General features: G+C 39.1%; 1 protein-coding gene across 2 annotated transcripts in view; it reads left to right on the plus strand.

Annotated features, from left to right (window-relative positions):
- ARHGAP28 (Rho GTPase activating protein 28) overlaps positions 1-14,317 on the plus strand; it is a 55,605-nt gene extending 41,288 nt beyond the window's left edge. For both annotated transcript variants that reach the window (XM_081873864.1, XM_081873865.1), the window contains exons 6-15: positions 557-722; positions 3,405-3,496; positions 4,212-4,289; positions 5,841-6,003; positions 7,085-7,167; positions 8,862-9,059; positions 10,868-11,011; positions 11,890-12,014; positions 12,471-12,529; positions 13,527-14,317. In XM_081873864.1, the coding sequence (XP_081729990.1) occupies positions 557-722; positions 3,405-3,496; positions 4,212-4,289; positions 5,841-6,003; positions 7,085-7,167; positions 8,862-9,059; positions 10,868-11,011; positions 11,890-12,014; positions 12,471-12,529; positions 13,527-13,618 (1,200 nt within the window). In that variant the 3' untranslated portion in view covers positions 13,619-14,317. The remainder of the gene's footprint in view (positions 1-556; positions 723-3,404; positions 3,497-4,211; positions 4,290-5,840; positions 6,004-7,084; positions 7,168-8,861; positions 9,060-10,867; positions 11,012-11,889; positions 12,015-12,470; positions 12,530-13,526) is intronic.
- Positions 14,318-19,508: the final 5,191 nt, after the last annotated feature.

The following is a 19,508-nucleotide window of genomic DNA, read 5'->3' on the forward strand; positions in this document are numbered from 1 at the left end:
GTAAAATATCAGATGATTTCTAAAACCACAAACTATGCATATGAATGTAGGGTCCAAAGAAGTATGGAGCTTTCCGTAAGTTCTCTGCTTGAACACTATGCAATACTATGGGATGTGTTTCTGCCCTTGCTTATAAAGTTAATGTAGAATCCATTCTGTCACCCTCTGCCAACCTGGTACCCTCCAGAAGTTTTTTTACTACAATTCCTGGCACTCTATTCATGCCAAAACACCTGGAAGCCCCAAGCTACCATGGTAAAACTGTAACAGTATTTCCCCCTGATGCTGTATGTGAATGCATGTTTTCTTTATAAAGTGGGAGATATTTAGCTCAATATTTGGAAGGAAAACCCATTATGTTTAATGGGGTTAACACCAAAACATGTTTCATAGGATTACAGCTTTAATGGCATAATTGCATTCTTAAGTCATAACTTAAGATTTCAATAGTAGCGCAAACATATTTTAAGATGAAATTTTGCTCTCTCACAGAAAAAAAGATTAATATTTTTTTCCAAAACTTTTAATTAAAGCAATTTTTTAACATATATTATAGAACTTTATGATTAGGAAAAGCCGTTTTGGACTGACGGAAGTTGGAGATTTGTCTCTTGATGACATGAAGAAAATTCGCTACCTCTCTCTGATTGAGCTAACAGCCTTCTATGATGCTTTAGGAATAGAGCTGAAGAGGAACCGAACAGAAAGAGTCAAAGGACGAGGTAACTGCACGTGTTGACAAAACCGTGGCTAATAAATAAAAAATAAAAGCAAAGGCTTCTGAGAATTTTATTACTCAGTAAGCCTTTTTTAAAAAAATATATATGTCTTTTTATTTTACATTTTTAATTTTTTTATTAAATTACACAATACAAATATGCAGTAAGAAAAATTGCAAGCTATTATCTCTATATAAACTAAAATACAATATCAGAGGCGAGTCTACATTTTTATTGCTTTTTTAAATTGCAAATTCATTAAAGAAAAAGGAAGGAAAACCTGAAAGGAAAAAGGGGGGGAAATAACCATAAGGACACACACACCCCATCTCACATTAACAATGCATTTAAAAACCAATACATCCATCTTAGGTTACACATTTTGATCAATAAATATGTATCCAAGTGAAGTTGGGTTTATACTCAGAAGTGTGTTAAGGGCATCAAACCATTGCATAATAGATGGCAAGTATTCTTCCAGGTTCTAAGTACAAGTCTCTTAGCGACTATTAGACCATAGCAGCCATAAGATCTATTCTTGTCCTGCTGTTAATCCCTATACAATAGGAATGTAATTTAAAAGTACGTTACCATCCACAGATTTCAAGGATTTTGCCAATGCAAAACTGATAATTAGAGGAAAGATATATCTCATGGTTCCATTCTTTTCTTCTTGGTGCCTATATATACATTTATATTTACTATCCCTTGTTTTGGCACTTTTAAGTGTATATTTTTAGAACCTACTTGATTTTAAATATTGTGTTGTACAGGTGTTTTTTTAACATAACCTGCCCAAGGACCTTAAGGTGAAGGAGGGATAATTAATAGTAGTAGTAGCAACAAGGTATTATATAAATCTGTTACCTAAATGTTTCTGATGGTCACTAACATTATATAAATGCTAATTGATGTGTTTATTGACTCAGGGTTTATAAAACAAAAGACCAAACAGGAAAGGAGGAGGTGGAGTATTATATGTAAATGATACATACATATGTGAAGAGATCCATGACCTGGAGCATGAGATTTAGAGTATATAAATCACAATTATAGGAGAGGGAAACAACAGTGGTCTTACTGTCAGTGTCTGCTATAGACCGCTAAGACTAGAGACTGAAGACTTGGATTATGCCTTCCTACAGCAGATTACCAAACATTCAAAAAGGAGAAATATAGTAGTCATGAGAGACTTCAACTACCCCGATATCTGTTGGAACTCAAAGTCTGCCAAGAATGTAAGGTCCAACAAATTCCTCCATTGCCCTGCTGACCATTTTATTTCCCAGAAGGTGGAAGAAGCAACAAGGGAATCATCTATCTTGGACCTGGTCCTCACCAACAGGGAGGAACTGATCGAGGAAGTGGGAGTATTGGGAACCTTGGGTGGAAGTGACAATGTCCTCTTGGGTTTTATTATGCATAGGCAAGGGAAAGCTGAGTGTAGTTGGACATACTCTCTGGACTTTAAGAAGGCTGATTTCTGAAAGCTGAAGGAACTACTGGGTGAGATCCCATGGTCAGAAATACTCAATGAAAATGGAGTCCAAGGTGGATGGGAGTTTCTTAAATGTGAAATATTAGAGGTACAATTGCAGACAATTCCAACAAGAAAGAAAAGTCAGGGCATGTCAAGCAGATGCAGCTTACAGATGGGGTGAGAAGGGTATGTATAAGAAACTGAAGAAAGGGGAAATCCTGAAGAAATAGTGTACACAAGTAGCCAACAGCTGCAGGGAGAAAGTCAGGGAGGCCCAAGCTCAGAATCAGCTCAGGCTTTTAAGAGAGGTTAGAAAAAATAATAATAAAGGTTTCTTTGGCTATGTTTGAAGCAAGAGGAAGAATAAAATAGTAGTAGGTCCTCTGCGTGGAGAAGAAGGAGAAATGCTATTGGCTGACAGAAAGAAGGTGGAACTGCTCAACATCTACTTTGCCTCTGTCTTCACCTAAAACAAAAGCAGTGCGCAACCTGGTGATAACAGAATAAATGACGCAAGGAGGGAGCTACAGCTGAAGATACAAAAAGAGGTGGAAAGGGAACACCTAGCTACATTAAATGAATTCAGATCTCCAGGACCTGGTGAGGTGCACCCAAGGGTGCTAAAGAAACTTATGGGTGTAATCTCAGAGCCTCTGTCCATAATCTTTGTGAACTCTTGGAGAACAGGTCCCTGCAGTCTAGAGGTGGGCAAAAGATGTCCCCATCTTCAAAAAAGGGAAATAACAGGATCCAGGTAACTCCAGACTGGTGAGCTTGGCGTTGATACCAGGAAAGATCATCACAAAGTCAGTCTGTGAGCAGTTAGAAAAAGATGCTGTGATTTCTAAGACCCAGCATGGGCAAACGAATCTTTCTTTTTTGATACAAATTACAAGCTTGATGGAGCTAGGGAATGCTGTGGATGTAGTGTAGCTTGAATTCAGTAAGGCTTTTGACAAAGTCCCCAATGATATTAGAGCAGAGAAGCTGGTAGAATGTGGGCTGGATGAAGTAACTCTTAGGTTTGTTGACTTATAGAACGTAAATTGATAGCGCTTCACAGGACTTTACTGTATAATTTCCCCCTATTTATTGTGGAGATTTTTTTCTTTTCTTTGGTTGTTCCTTTAACTGATATGCAAGTAGTTTATGCCATTTATCAGCAACATGTTATTAATCACTCATTTTAAATTCTCTTTCTAAAGAAAATGGCCTTTTTGGTGTTCCACTAGCAGTCCTGCTGGAAAATGATCAGAAGAAGATTCCTGGAATAAAAGTTCCTCTCATCTTTCAGAAAGTGAGTGGAGCAAACTGACTTCAGTTCCTCCCTCTTTGTGTAAATGTATCTTTCACTTTAGATGCATTTGAGCTTGAATCTTTATTGTGAGGTTTGGGGAAAATAACTGGGGTGACTTATCATATAATTAATCCAATTCAATGTGCTGGTGATGACCTTTAGAGCCCTAAAAAAAATGGGACCAGGTGAAGTGAAGATTACTTTTACTTGTACCAAACTGCTCATATCTCAAGATCTACCTCTCATGCCCTTTGGATTTCCAGCACCGCGGAAGCGAGTCCCTGCGCCACACTGCGCCACTCTAGTGCAGCATGCGAGCGGGCACCTCAGATCGGGGGCAGCTCATGGGCCGGTCAAACGATCTCCGTGGGCCTCTTCCAGCCCATGGGCCTTAGGTTGGTGACCCCTGGTTTAGGGTTTTATGGCATTTGTTGACATTTATTACATTTTTGGTCCTTAAGATGCCATGAGATACTTTGTTCTTTAATTTCACTTAAAAACTAGGATCTTCTTGTATAAAAAGCTGTACAGTGACTGGAGTATCTAACTACTAAAAATAGTGGAAACTATCTAGCCAATGACAGAAGAATTACTAACTCTTATGCTAGCTTTGCAGCCTTACCATTTCATGTTTTCAGAGACTTGAGTGTTCAACAAATTGTGAATGTTTCATTTCTGCACCAACAAACAGTATCTTTTGTCTGTGGTGCTTTAGCTGTTGCTCAAGCTTGAAGAGACGGGTCTGGAAACAGAAGGAATTCTTCGAGTGCCGGGATCTGCTTCAAGAGTTAAAGTACGTAGGTTTTTCTCACCTTTTTAAAAAGACGAATGAAGCTTTCGAAGACAGAAAGTGGGCAAGCTGTATAAAAGCATTTGCTCGTGTAAAGCTGCATAAATTTATTTTGTATTACTAGTGCTTGCTTAAACTCAAGCCCACTGAAATTGATAGGTCAAGATTCAGCAAAACTGGACAGTGTGTGACCAAGATGGGGAAAAGAATGAAGACAAAATACTTAGGAGACAAGGTTTCATTGTTGAAGAGCAATTATTGACACTGAAAATGCAAGCTGGCAACCGAGTGAGGTGGATGCCCCTCACCAAGGCCTCAGCTCCTGAGCAGCTGGTCATGGGATTTCAGATTTTTGAAGAAGGACCAGATGCATACTGCCCTGGCTGTTACATGGAGGAGAACTTGGACCCGTTTCCACACATAACTTCTCATTCACTTCCTCGGCACCTTTGGCCTCTAACTGCTTGAGGCACAAATCTTGAAATATTTTACTAATTTTTATAATCATGCCTGACCTTTAATTTCCCTACATCAGTATGAGATGTGCAGTAACTACCCTTTTGTAACTTCTTCTTTAAGCAATTTTAATATTCCACAATGAACTTAAGACCAGCATGTAAAATCTAATCCTGCTCATAACAACCCTCCCAAAACTCTTTATTTTCTTTTTTTCCTCAAGCTCCCTCCCAACCACCACACAAAGTCAGACTGTTGCTACACATTGTGTCTTTTGAGAACGATTAGCGAATAGTTTTTAAGTTGTCCTTTGGTCGTGGTGTTTTTTAAAAAAATAACTTACAATTACTTGCAGGGTAACATGACTAGTTTTTTAAATTTATACATACATGGTTTTGAAGTGGTTACATGAGAGTCGTCAGAATTCCATTCTAGGCCACATAACTTTCCAGATGCATTTCAGCCCATGCCAGCGACATAAATTTTTATGTTTTGGTTTGTTTGTAATCAGTTTCCTCCCTGCATTTTTTCTCCTTAAAAGGCACAATTAAAGCCCTTGTCTTTCTTTTGTTTTTAGCAATGTTGACTGGTTTGTTTTGGAAGGACCCAGCCAGCTTATGTCACTGTGACTGCACACATTTTCTGTCTTGGTGGTGTGGGAAATAAAAATATTTGGGATTTGTTGCCCGAGTCCCAAGTTGGAGTTCCCTTGTGCCTAATATTTATTGTTTTGGCACATAAAGGTTGTGTCCTGAGGGCTGTGTCTAATTTCCTCCATGTACCGACCACCCCTGAATTGGAACATCTGCCACCTACCAACAAAAGCATGTTAGTCTGCATTTTGACAGTTAACAGCTGAGAATTACGGCTTTGTTTTTTAAAAAGCTACCTAAATAGGTACTAGATCATATTCAAGCCATATAAGATGATTTTCAGAAGCTTAAATTTAATAAGAGAAAGATTTGTTTATTTTTATTCTAGTGTTTGCTTTGATTCAGGATGTTACATTCTTGCCAAACAGGATATGGCAAAATTAAAAAGGCAGAATTCTCTTTATTAGCAGTAATTTATAAATGCCATTTTTGTCTTGTCCTGTAGAGCCTTCGCCAAGAAATTGAAGCAAAATTTGAAGAAGATACATTTGACTGGGATCAGGTACGCAACAATGATGCTGCAGGTCTGCTGAAGATGTTTATACGAGACCTTCCAAGCCCACTCTTCACTGTGGAATATCTGCCTGCTTTCATCACATTAGTGGAAAGTAAGTAGAGAGGAATTAATGTTGCTGAATTGTTGTTTTTAAAAGCAAGTCAGAGGGAGCAGGGAAAACTTCATACATTGTCTCTGCATCCTCCAGTCACTATAAGACCCTTAAAACAGACCATTTGAAGACTTAAATCTGCCAGAACATGGTAATCCCAATATATATTTACAGAGAAGAGTTTATATGGTGAATTGAGACTAACAGAACAATAAATCTATGACCTAATGATAACTGGGGCCTGAACACCATTAAACAATGTGACACACACAAAAATATTTGAAAGTGAATTATATTGTTTTACCTTGAGACTGATATGTACTATGTTCTACAGAAGACTGCTTTGAACTCCAGGGCAGGCTTTCTGAGATATCAAAGAAGAGTTGATGGGAAGCCTGTAGTGAAAGATGTCCTGCTCGTGACCCAAAGGATAAAGTGTGAAGGGAATTTGTCCCTGAATACAAGGCTTCCTTCTAAGAGACTTGCTCCTTTGAAAACCAGAACAGACATTCTCTGATTTAATTTATGTAGGATTATCAGCCTGATAGCGTGTGTAAAGAGGAGAGAGAATGTTTACTCTTGAGTAAATCCCACTGTTTTTTGGGGGACTGGGTTGCAATCAACTAACTTTTACTCAGAGCACACATGCACAAATTAATGGACTTGAGTTAATCGTGGCTGTTAATTTTGATGGGTAAAAGTTTAATACAACCTGCTGTGTGTAGGATTAAAGGGAGAGATTAAATGCAGAGCTAAGGAGATCACTCTGTCAGCTCAAGCATTTCTGTTTGCCTGGGGGAATGATTTCCCCTGACTTCCCCCCTTGTGCGCTTCTGGGAGTTCCCTTTCCCACCCTCCTCCGCCAGTTTGGGGTGTGTGGATGCAGAGGGAAGAAGGGGTAAAGTTCAGTTGTACTAGAAGATGACATTGCATGGGCTTTTGCATCCAGCCCAAAGCCAGTATCTTAGGTATTGCAGTAATTTTTTTTTTTAAAAAAAACCCAAATATAAATATAAAGTGTTGGCTTTCCCCCAGATGGTTCTTTAACAGACTCCCCCCCCCCCCATCATTTTATTCTTAGAAATCTCCAAAGTCAAATTACAGCTGCAAGCTTTGCATTTGCTGATCATGTTGCTTCCTGATGCCAGCAGGGACACAGCCAAGGTAGGCACGTTGCTCAATGAGGTTTGCCATCTGTATTTGTTTATTTTTAAATGAGCCAATTCTATATGTAGAACCTAGAAGCAAAAACTCCCCAAACTTTTCATTTTCCTTTCCTCAGCTCGGGAAAAGGCTTTCCTGTGGGGAAAGCGTAGAGAAGGCTAGTTGAATTATTTCTGTAATTAATGGAACTCCTTCTTTTGCAAGCTTACAAAAATGCTCCGCGGCAAGGACTCTCAGTTTCTACACACACACACACACACACACACCCAGCACTCACGTGAAATGGCAGAAGCCCACCAGTCACAAAATGGTGATGCAAGGGCAGAGTCAGTCACAGATTAGTGGCAAATGAAGACAGTTTGCATAATCAGCTGACAGTTACTGACATTATTGTCTACTCATATCTAATTTACCATTGGAATTTGTTAAATTATTTGCCACAGCATTTTCCTTTGGCAAGGAGTTCCATAGGTCCAGTTTTTCTCACGCTAAGCACAAATATTTGCTCTGAAGGTATTGTGACTCTGCTTCCCAATTCACAAAGAATGTGTTCGTGCAGAGATTCTTAAGTGAAGGCCTTTTACAGTGGTACCTCAGGTTAAGTACTTAATTCGTTCCAGAGGTCCGTTCTTAACCTGAAACTGTTCTTAACATGAAGCACCACTTTAGCTAATGGGGCCTCCCACTGCTGCCGCGCTGCCGGAGCACGATTTCTGTTCTTATCCTGAAGCAAAGTTCTTAACCTGAAGCACTATTTCTGGGTTAGCGGAGTCTTTAACCTGAAGCGTATGTAACCTGAAGGGTATGTAACCCGAGGTACCACTGTATATATTTTTGCCCTTTCCACTGTCACATATCTTTTGATGTGTTTTTAACTATTTTGTAATTTCTCCTCCCTTTTTTCACACCCAGTTTTAAACTTTGCCTCACAACCCAAAATACTGTTTGTTATTATTAATAATAATAAATATCAACCTTTGATTTCACTTTCTAAATTCCTTCAACCCCTCTAGTCCTTTCCCCTCAAGGGAGAGAGACCTCCCTTCCCTCCTCTCCCCTGGAACCTCTTTGTCTCCTGGCCACCCTTTAGTCAACATACAAGGAGGTGCTGTGCTTGGTCCAATCAAAAGGCTATAGCATGGCTGTGGTGGCAAGAGAGGAGGCACTGGGAGGCTGTGGCAGCACTCAGGCCCACCTGAAAGTGGCCCAAATCCCACCAGTATGTCCACTGTTTTGGAAACATATGTTTATACAATATGTTTAGTGGAAGTACATGCAGGTCAAATTGAATAACTTGTTAAATAACATCAATGGCAGCTTGATTTGCTATTCATGAATTATTGTGCATGCTGATTAATTTCAGGCATCCTTTGATGTTTATTTTGCAAGTGCCACAATTCAGTACTGAACTACGCATAATTAAATCCATAGAAAAGGCACCCTTAGTTTATGTGTAACTCAGTAGAACATGAGACTCTTAATCTCAGTGTTGTGGGTTCAAGCCCCATGTTGGGCAAAAGATTCCTGCATTGCAAGGGGTGGGACTAGATGACCCTCACAGTCCCTTCCAACTTCCAATTCTATGATTTACTTTGGCTAAACTGAATAAAATTAATAGCTATGCAGGTCAGGAAACACCCTAAAGGGTCTCTGTGATCCAGTAAATTGAGTCTGAGTAGCCTTCTCTCTACTAGGCCCTTTTACAGTTCTTGAAGAAGGTGGTTGCAAATGAAAGGAAAAACAAAATGACTTTATGGAATGTATCCATGATTGTTGCCCCAAACCTCTTCATCTACAAAGGCAAACGTGCAAACCAAGAAGAGATGCTAGCAGCAGCCACTACAGCACATGTCGTGAGACTTTTGATTAAATATCAGGATATCCTGTGGATGGTAAGCAAAAGTTTTATTCTGTCTTATTATTAAGGTTAAATAGACTTATCACATCTTCTTCGTAGAGCTCCTGTGATTTTAACTGATGGGTGCCGGGCAGAATCCAAGAGAAACATATTTTCAAAACATGGAAATGCATTGATGGAGAATGCTTGTAGAGTTTATTCCTTGTTTTTCTGAAGGCACCCCTGTATCGAGTAGTTTTTCATATATTACATTTTATTATGTTTTTATATGTACTGGAAACTGCCCAGAGTGACTGGGCTGTAAATAATAATATTAATTAATCAATTATGGAAGCAAACTCTGAAGGTCTGCCAAAAAGGTGATAAAACGGATGCTAGAGAATATGCTACCTTGATAATTCCAAGCAGTTAAGAATGTTTATACTGATTTTTTTTTAATGGATAAAATTCTGTTACTTGAAAAATATGGCAGCTAGGGCTTAATTTAAAATAGTTCTTTTTGTGAATTAAGATATGAATGAATTTCCATACAGGTATAGCTTTCCCACTTGCAGGCTTTCCAGATTACTCCTGTTGTTGTTGCACAGCAATATACTGGCTTTTCTGCATTCTGGTCTCTGCATACCAGATGAACATTACTTCTCCAGGTTTGATTTAAATGACCTTCTTTCTTGACCAAGAAGATCCACTTTTGAGGATCATCAGCGATACCTTTCACACTTGTTTCTGAAGAGTCTAGCTGGCAAGAGAAGGCACCTCTGAGCATATACTGAGTACCATTTTCCAGTAGAAAAAAACAACAGGCTTCATGCCAGCCTAATCTCTGTCTTGCAGTCTTGGGAGACCCTTGCAAATGCATCATCTCTATTTTTACAAATGCTAATTTCACAGTCTCATGCTGAGGCGGCTAATTTTCATACAAGCTGAACAAGTCCTGGCTGAGAACTAATGCAGATATGTTTAGTAATTTCACAGAAATAGAGACCGAAGTGCAAAATATAAAGCACACAGAGCATTTATAGGCAAACTGTTTCTTTTAAAGTAATAAATCAGGGGAACAGCTGTAGTAGAGGCACACATGAAAGATATACCGTATTTTTCGCTCTATAACACGCACCCAACCATAACACGCACGTAGTTTTTAGAGGAGGAAAATCTGTAGGCATGCCACCCGTAGGCATTCCCTCCATAACACGCACAGACATTTCCCCTTACTTTTTAGGAGGAAAAAAGTGAGTGTTATGGTGCAAAAAATACGGTATTTGTTAAAGCTTCTTTCTCTTAGTATTTAGGAAGGATTTGGGAAACCTAAGGTAGGAAGTCTGAGAAGCTGAAAGAATGATAACCCAGTAGTGACAAGCATTTTTCATCTATAATCTCTTTGATTTGTGTTTATGCAAGACCATGAAGGCTGGGCTTGATCCACCTTGTTACAAATGGGACTTTTGAAGCTTTGTAATAAGTGCACTGTTAGCATGTCAAACTATTGGTACGTTCAAAAACTTTGCAGTAGGAAAAAGGCTTAAAAGGGTATATTGCAGGAACTCACCACCTTTCGCTGTAGATAATTAAGAAGCTGAATAAGTAGACTTACAGCCAGAACTGTTACTTCAATTTCAGGGATGAAAGCTATGATTGATGAGATAGTGCAGAAAATGCCACTTAAGATTCTGCATGCTTCTTTTCAGGAAGTTGAAATGAGACCTCTGTTTTCAAGATTGTACATTGGGATTTTCTACAGTAGGATTATGTTCCAGGAGTGTGTGTGCGCACTGGGGTGGAAAGGCTTTTAGGAAGTAATTTGTAATGCAGACTCAGTTTTATTTTCTCCCTTCTTTTTAGGTTCCAACATTTCTGATATCTCAGGTGAGAAAGATGAATGAAGCTGCCATAAACAATACAAAGAGACAGCTGATGTTTGACAAGGGTGTGCGAAGGCTATTGAGAAGAAAAACTATGGAACGGGAGAGGCCTGAAAGAACAGAGGTGGTATTAATATTTTTACTGTTTGTGGTGGTTAGTTAGTTGCATTTATTTATTTTAAATAAAAATTATGCCAGAGGCAGTTCGCAACAATGGCATTAAAAGAATACCATACAGGGAAGGTTGTTCTAGGGCTTTATAGTATGAAGCCAACACACTGAATTGCGCCAGTGGCAAGGCTTTTCAACTACTGAAGGACAGATGTATTATAATTCGGGCATGAACCCCAATCCTTCCATACAAGGGGCTCCAAGTGGAGTCTGAGACATCAGCTGGAGCCTAGGACATGCCTCGGTGTCTTCCTTCAGCGCTTTCCTTGCACAAGCCCTGCTCAGTGTTTTTGTTCTGTGTAGTTTTGCCCTTCTTAAGCATTGTTTTATTTTGCTTCTGTTTTGTTTTATTGCTTTTAAAGTTTCTTTGAATTTTGTTTTTAACTTACATTAGCTGAATTGTTTTCTGTTGCTATCTACTTTTTTGGGGGGGTTCTCTAAAATGCAGGGTATAAAGTGTTAAAATATGAATGAGTTAAGTAATTAAGAGCCACCAACAGTCTACTCAAAAAGCCCAGACATGCCTTAATTTATTTCCAGGCAGTACAATTCTACTGGGCGGGTAGTGGCTGACACTCCAAATCAAAGTTCTGCTTGGGCTTGGGCTCCGTAGGGCAAAAGGTGGGAGGGGGAGAACAACCTATCTCCGGCCCCCCACCCCCAGCTTCCTTTTAGAGTCTTTTTCATTGGTCCCAGGGCTTTTCAGAAAATGAAGACTAGCAGCTATCCCATATTATATTAGATGAATGGATGGTACTGCCTTTGAAAAGGATTCTTTGCCCAATCAATTTGTTGACTTTAGCAAGTTGTTTTTCTCCTCTGTTTCTACAGTCTGATATACCAGAAGGGGTGATAAGAGTTCATGCTCCATTGCATTCAAAAGTCTCTATGGCAATCCAGCTGAACAATCAAACAAAAGCCAAAGATATTCTGGCACGATTTTACTGTGAAAACAGGTGAGTAAAAGCAAGAAGATGAGCAACAGCTCATGGGAAGATTTTGGAGGAGAACCATACTATTCTTTTCATTATTCCAACTTCAGTTTTATCTAACTGTGTGAGGCTCGAGAGAAGCTTCCATTCATTCTTTACATTCTTCTGAATGGTTATACATGCAAGTTTCACACAAGCAAGAGCTGACAAGAGTCAGGCTAATGTAAAACGACCAGGTGATTGCTTTGCAGGCACACAGTTTACAGCCCAATTTGTTTTCACCAGTCATCAAACAACTTCCAATAATTTGTTGGCTTTGAGCAACAAACAACAACAACTGAGACCATTATGGGAGACAGAAAGGTGATGCAAGCCCATCAGGGCACTCCGTAGGTGGTTAAAATCCCGTCAGATTAAACTTTACCACTACCAGCAGTCTTAGGATATGATTGTTAATGTTTTGTTTGTTTTCTTTTGTAGCCACGGATCATCAGAGAAGATGCAGATTCAAAGTTTACATGAAATCGGAGGAAATATAGGTTAGTCCTTAAATCGAAACAATAACAACCTTGTCTTCTAGGCTGGCTTTTAGATATGTGCCTAAAGTCAACTGTGATGAGCAGCAAGCAAGGCAGAGTCATCTAGCTTTGCCAGGCAAAGCTGACCCATGAGCCACATACTACTGAAATAATGGAACCATGGGGTAGCATTAAAAGTCTCATTCTGCTGCCTCATGTATAGCTCACCATGAAAGTACTCCTGCCAGTACTCTAGCTAGTGGGTAATAAAAGCACCTGCCCAAGGCCCCAACCTGAGTAGGGACCAAAATGGGCATTAAAAAATCTAATTATTTCAATAATTATTAAAGTAAAGTCAAATTTACATAATGTTGTAATGATATGTTTTGAATGTGAAAGATGAAAACAAATAGAACTTCTTGCTCACAGGCTTTGTTGAGGGACAGGTAGGAAGAGTGCAATTTTTCATTTGTGTCTGCAGGAACACCCTTAAGACCTTTACGTATGTTCCATTTATTGCACAGAAAATGAATTTCTTCTCCCTTATGCCCCAATGCCCCTGTCTTCCCTAAAACCTAAAATGTGATTGGAACACATTTAAACTGTTTAGAGAGTCCCCAGTTCAAACAGAAACTACAAGGCCAGCAGATAAATATTTGTGGTGTTTACTGCAGTTATGGAGTTCCTGTACCCTGATGGTTTTACTGCATTTCGAGCATCATTCAAAGGCAAAAGGAGATATTTCAGGAAATGTAGAATTCACACATTACAGCTATGGAGGATTTATATTGGAACAGGGAGAAGGAAATCTGTGGCCTTCCAGTTGTTGTTGGACTGCAGCTCTTGTCATCCTTGACTTTTAGCCTTCTGGTGGAGGCTGACGGCAGTTGTACTCCGAGCAGTATACAGCATGCTACAGGTTCCCCATCCCTGAATGAAAAAATTGACTTTATAAAAATCTACCACAGCTTATAGACAAAGCTAAAAACTTTTTTTAAAAATCCTATGTTTCTTTCAGGACAGCACTGTTTGGATCCAGATGCTTACATGCTAGATGTTTACCATGCAAATCCTCAAGCGGAATGGGTGATAAAACCAAAAATAAGTTGAAACTTGTAAAAAGACACCTTGGCAAATCACTTCTGAAAATGCCAAAAGGATGGTTGAAACGCTTCCACATGAAGAAGAGCCATCTTGCTAAGGATGAAACCAAAGTAGTTGCTACTCTGCATGATCTTCTGAACATATTTTATAATATTGTCCCTTCCAATGCATCATACAACCCAACCTTAGGGTTTGTTATAATAATTTATTTTGAAATGAGTACATTTTAATACTGGTTTTACTGGTGCCTGTTTCAACTGACATGAAGGAATATAGATAGAACTTTTTGTTTAACAGAATATAAAAACTGGATTTTTTCCCTATCTTGCCACCTGCCTTTTATATGGAAGAAATTCTGAGGCCTCCCAGGAGACAAAGGATGAACCACTAATAACAAGATAGTCAAAGGAAAAGAGGAAGTATCATTCAATATGGAAAAAGGCAGTGCCAAAATTCTGTGACAACTTATTCATGTTGAAAGGAAAGCTTTTATTGTCAAATGTTAATACCTGTGCCTCAGTTCTTATTATTACTGCCAATGAGAAGGGGGAAACTACTGTGTAAAGGCATTTTTTTTTTACTGTTAATTTACTGTGCATGTATATAAACATATAGCTATTCAGCATTTTAATGGCATTTCTCTGACTTTACCAATGTTCAAATTAATGTGTAACAAATAATACAAGTTGATTTGTAACACATTCATTTCACATACTGTGCTATTGATTGAGCTACACGTGAACCACTTGGAAAGAACTAAATGATAGATGGAGGCCTTGATTGTTCATGAAATTTTCAAGTCTGCTTTAAAAAACCAGCCATACTGTTAAGCATTCTCAGCCTATGAGATGTGATGTCTTATTTGACAGGTGCCCATTCCTCCTTTTATTTCTTTTGCCTTTTAATTTTGAACCAACGGTGTTTAAAACAATGGCTTCTCTTTCATGTTTATAGAAATATGGGAGAAGTGATCTTAGATTCTTTTAATCAGAGTCTTAATGAAGTGTGGTTTTAGTAAGAGGTATTTTAGACCATTGGTTTTCATCTGTTGGGTCAGGGCCCATTAGTGCAGAAGTAGATGTTTCAGATTGCAGCACTCACCAGCCACTGCCAGCATGATCAATAGCTTAAGGATAATAGAAGGTGTAAGTTCCACATTGGCTACCCCTTCGCTATCAGGTCCCAGCCTGATCTAAGATGGGTCACAACTGCAGCACTATCACCATACAAATATATGGATAAAAAAGAGAAATGAGTCCCCAGACACGTTTATATTAAAGGTCTCAAAACATTGAAGGCTACTTGTATAAACTTTGGGGAAATCCAGACAACACTGAGCACTTTTAACTGGAGAATTGAGTATGTGTTTAAATCTCTTGAATAACAAGAAAAAGAAAAGTGCCTAATGTTGGCTGAATCAGGCCTTGAATTAAGTTGAATTAAATAAATTTAGGGATAAATTTGGATGTCCAATGAGAGGTATTAACTGACTGATGGTTGCAATAGGAGGCTAGTTCTGCAGCATGAATCTATATTTCCATTTTTATTCCTATCTGTAGAAAGATTTTTGTGGGTTTTTTGGTAAACCTCATAAGATACAAAGCAGAATCTCATTTAAATTCAAATACTTACTGCAGAGTTAATTCAATGTGGTTTGGTTTTCTCTTAAAAAGCTGGACTGTGGGCCATGGAAAGGAAGAAGGGTGGGTATTTTGAGCTATAACTAGCAAGTGCACTAACTCAATAGGCCTCGGCATAGTTTTTCCCCGGATGGCATTGAACAATGGGAATGCCATTGATTTCATTAAATGAAATCAATGTAGCATATATTGATGTAGTAACTTTTGGATATAGGGGGACAATTCAAAACATTTAGAGGGATATTAGGCAGAGATGGCACAAAGTTTACACTCTGTGGGCTGTATCCAATGCTGCACTAGCAGGACTCTCCTTATGTGCTGAATTTGAAGGCATGCAGGGAGTTGGAGGGGACAGGAGAGAAAGCTCTGTTGTGTGCCCAGGAGTGAGTGGAGAGCCTGAGATTGTACAAAACAGAATAAATGTCTTAAAAGGCTTCTCAGCCTTTCGGCTAAGATCAAGCGAAGTACTGGAACATTCTATAACAATCAGTTGCTCATGTCTTAACAGTGCAAACTACCTCATTCTATTCTATTTTATTTTATTTTATTAGACTAATACATGCTCAGCACCTTTGCATTTAATCTGAAAGGACCCAAATACCCAGTCTGCCCTGATCAGCTGTTCATTGGGGTGGACGGATTTCACCAGCCGCTTCCCCACTACATGTGATCAGTGCTAACTGAACTTCCCCTCTGGAGGTGTGCATACAGCTTGGGGGCAAAATGTGGGGACATTCAGCTTGTGGGTTCTACTTTCCCTTCACTACAAGCTTACTGAGTTCTTAATATTTTTTATTTGCATGTATGAACCTGTGCTAAATTGCCACAGGAGTGAAAGGCAAGGTTAAGAGAATGCATTTTCCGCTCTTGACTCTACCTTTCCAACCTGGTCTTTTTTGATGTTCATGTTTATAGCTTATCTGTGTGTTTTTAACAGCCGAAGCTCTTTTCCCTTCAGTGTTATGAAGTGCTATCTGGTTCACACAATGGTTGTCTTTTATCTAACTACCCAACTTTCAATCAGCTGGAACTATATCAGTATTTATTTCCTGTGCCACTGTTTGCCTCTCTGCACATGACGAAGTATTTTCCACCAGTGCTTCTTTCCAATGCTTTCCATTTCAGTTTGTCAACTACTCATATCTGTATGGTCATGGAAAGAGCCATCTTCCCATATTTTCCTTTTTACCCTATGGAAGATTTGAACCCAGTTTCTCAACTGAGCCATTCACTTTCCACAACAGGATCAGGGTCAAGATGGGGCAGCACAACTGGAAAGGTGCTGTGCCAACCACACTTGCCTCTTCTAACCTACCCCACAGTGCATCAGAAACTACAAAACTTTCCTCAGTGGAAGACAGACACTGGGATGGAAGTAAACATATACTGGAGAGCTCTAGCTGTCAATTTGGTCAGTTCTTAAGCTGCAAAGGATACTCTCCCATTGCCATTAAAGGACCCCAGGAGAGGTGGGCAAATTATTCTCATAATCAAGCCAGATTTCTTCTTTTTATAAACACTAACAACCTTGCATACCTGGCCTTCCTTAGGAATTCTGAGGAACCAAAAAAAATCACTGCAGTTCTGACATCAGTGGTTAAAATAAGTGCAGTTTTAAAAGGTTCACGAGGCCATCTTGATTCATCTAACATGGATGAAAAAGCCTGCTCCTTGATTTCAGGAAGCATCATGCAAAATTTGGTTACGATATCTTAACAACTTTCCAAAATGTATAGTAGACACATACACCCCTTTAAGTTGCAAGCAAACAGTATCACTTGTACCATATATTATCTTAGGTGGAAAGTGAAATTGGGGTAATGTTCCTAATGGTGCTTATCCCTACAACCCAATTTCCCCCCACCTATCATATAGGCCCCAGAATAGAGAGAAGCAAGTAAAGAGAAACAAACAAAAAGCTGCTTGCTTCCCTTCAGCCTAGCTGACAGCAGGTACAGCTAGTGACCTGCACCTACACACTGCTGTTGTCCTGGCTGCATGAAGGCAAGTGTGCATTGGCTGCTCTTTTCCTCAAATTCATTTGACAGAAGGCAAAGATGCCCCACCCCAGATTCTAATATTTGTATAGCTGCAGGCATTCCCTTCTATTGCAACATCCATTTTTCTATTATATAGGGAGGGGAAACTATCATTCTGCAGTTTTTATGTGTTCTTTTCCATGGTTAAACCTGGACTTTAGCTAACGTTTAATGTGTTAAGTAAGTGTCTTAAGTATTGTACTAGATTAAAAAAACCAACCTCTGCACTTTCATTTCTGTTCATACTGAACAGAAGCTGGAAGCTAATGTCAGAGGCATATCACTTTTTAAAGCAGTCCTTAAAAAATAATAATACTCTAGTAGTATTTAAACACTCCTTTAAAATGAAATCTGTTAGCATTTGTTTTCATTGACCATCTGTTGTGAATGTTTGATTACAGCATTCTGACTAAACACAGAGGATTTAGAAAGTAGAGCATGTGTGTACTTAATTCAGGAAAACAATTAAAATGCTATCAACTAAACCTCTTACATTCTTTCTTGCATCTTGTATTTAAAACATGGCTTCCTGAAAATGAGTGACTTAAAAGTGAAATGCATAAAAAGGACTTGATATATAGGCCTACTTAGATTAATCTTGTATTCCTAAACCAAATAAATAAGATATTTTGTTGTGTCTTGTTTGTGTATTAGATGGCCAGGATTTTTGCAGGCATGAAAATGTTGTCTTATGCTTGAACAATTAATCCCAGTGAATTTATTTAATGGTTCATGATGTGATCTGCTACAAAGAAAACCAACCTACACTTCAAAATCAAACAAACATGCCTATCAACTCCTTAAAAGGGGCTTTAAGAAGACATTAAGCTTTCCAAATTAGTTGAGTGCTCCCAGAATACATTTCGATTCTAACAGCTATTACAGACTTTGGCTGCAACCCTAACCATGTTGACTCAGATGGAAGTCCCATTGAATTCAATGGGGTTTACTGCCAGGTAAGGGGTTATGATTGCAGCCTCACTTCTGGAAACCAGTGGTCTTATATCAGCTGCATTAAGCATTATTAAGTCTTCTGAAGGAAACATGGGTGCTTTACTAATTGATAACTAGTAACTATAGTTATAAAACCAAATAAGAATGAAGTAATCCAAATAAGATTTTTTACCTTTTGTATCTTCTAGTCCACTTCAAAAGGTGAACCAATGACACCAGGCTATATGGATGACCTGCCAATCAGAGGCTTCCAGAACGCAGTACATGAGATCTGTGGGCCTCAGTTGTTACAAATGCTCTGGAGAGGGATGTAAAATGTTGTTAACAGAAAAACAGCACTGTCTGCAACTCATTCCCAGAACACAGCAAGTATAAATAGCTCAGTTGGCAGAGCATCAGGGTTGTGGGTTCTAGCCCCACATTCAGCAAGATTCCTGAACTGCAGGGGGGTTAGGCAAGATGACCTTTGTGATCCCTTCCAACTCTAGGATTCTGTGATGAAGATCTGTTGTCCAGGCTTCTCCTTAGCACAATAGTTTTCTATTTGCAGGACATTTTTGTGGGAGAACATTCAAACATGCAAACCTCCACACCTGCAATCCTAAATGATACCTGGTCCAGGGAAAAGTTGCACCATGCGATTCTGCTGATTGCCAACTCTCTCATCTGTCTGTGACAAGGGCTGCAGAAGTGCACAGCACCAATAGGAACCTTAGCATTATGCCTCCAGTGCTTTCATTACAATATAAATGGGGAGCATCTGCATAGCAAATGGCCACTAAGGATATGCACTTGCTTCAGCATAGGCCAAGTAGAACTGGCTCTGCAACCTGGCCCCTCTCTAAGTGTTAGGGAGCAATTTACATATTCAGCTTCCAGCTGAGCTTCTTTTCTATACAGAATACAAATTACTAGCAGCATTACCAGTGTGAAGTTTTCAGCGGTAGTGTTCAGATGTGATTTACTGAAATGCTACGGTCAGAATCTGCTCAAGATATTAGCATTGACTTCCTACTAAATTCTCCAGCTTGTGCCTTTACCTAACATTTTTTCTGAGTCACATTTTACAGCTACAAAACACACACAACCTGAAATAATGTTTTACTGCATGGTGCCCCATTTTATAGCTTTATTATAGAAAAACCAATATATGCCAAATGAAATACTGTCAAACAAATCAGCAGAAGATACACTGTAAACACTTTGGGTGGGGGTGGGGAGAGAAAGAAACAAATTTCACCCAAAATGAAAACCAGTACTCAA

This window comes from Podarcis erhardii, assembly GCF_964252035.2.
Source record: "Podarcis erhardii genome assembly, chromosome: 8".
Classification (NCBI taxonomy): domain Eukaryota; kingdom Metazoa; phylum Chordata; class Lepidosauria; order Squamata; family Lacertidae; genus Podarcis; species Podarcis erhardii.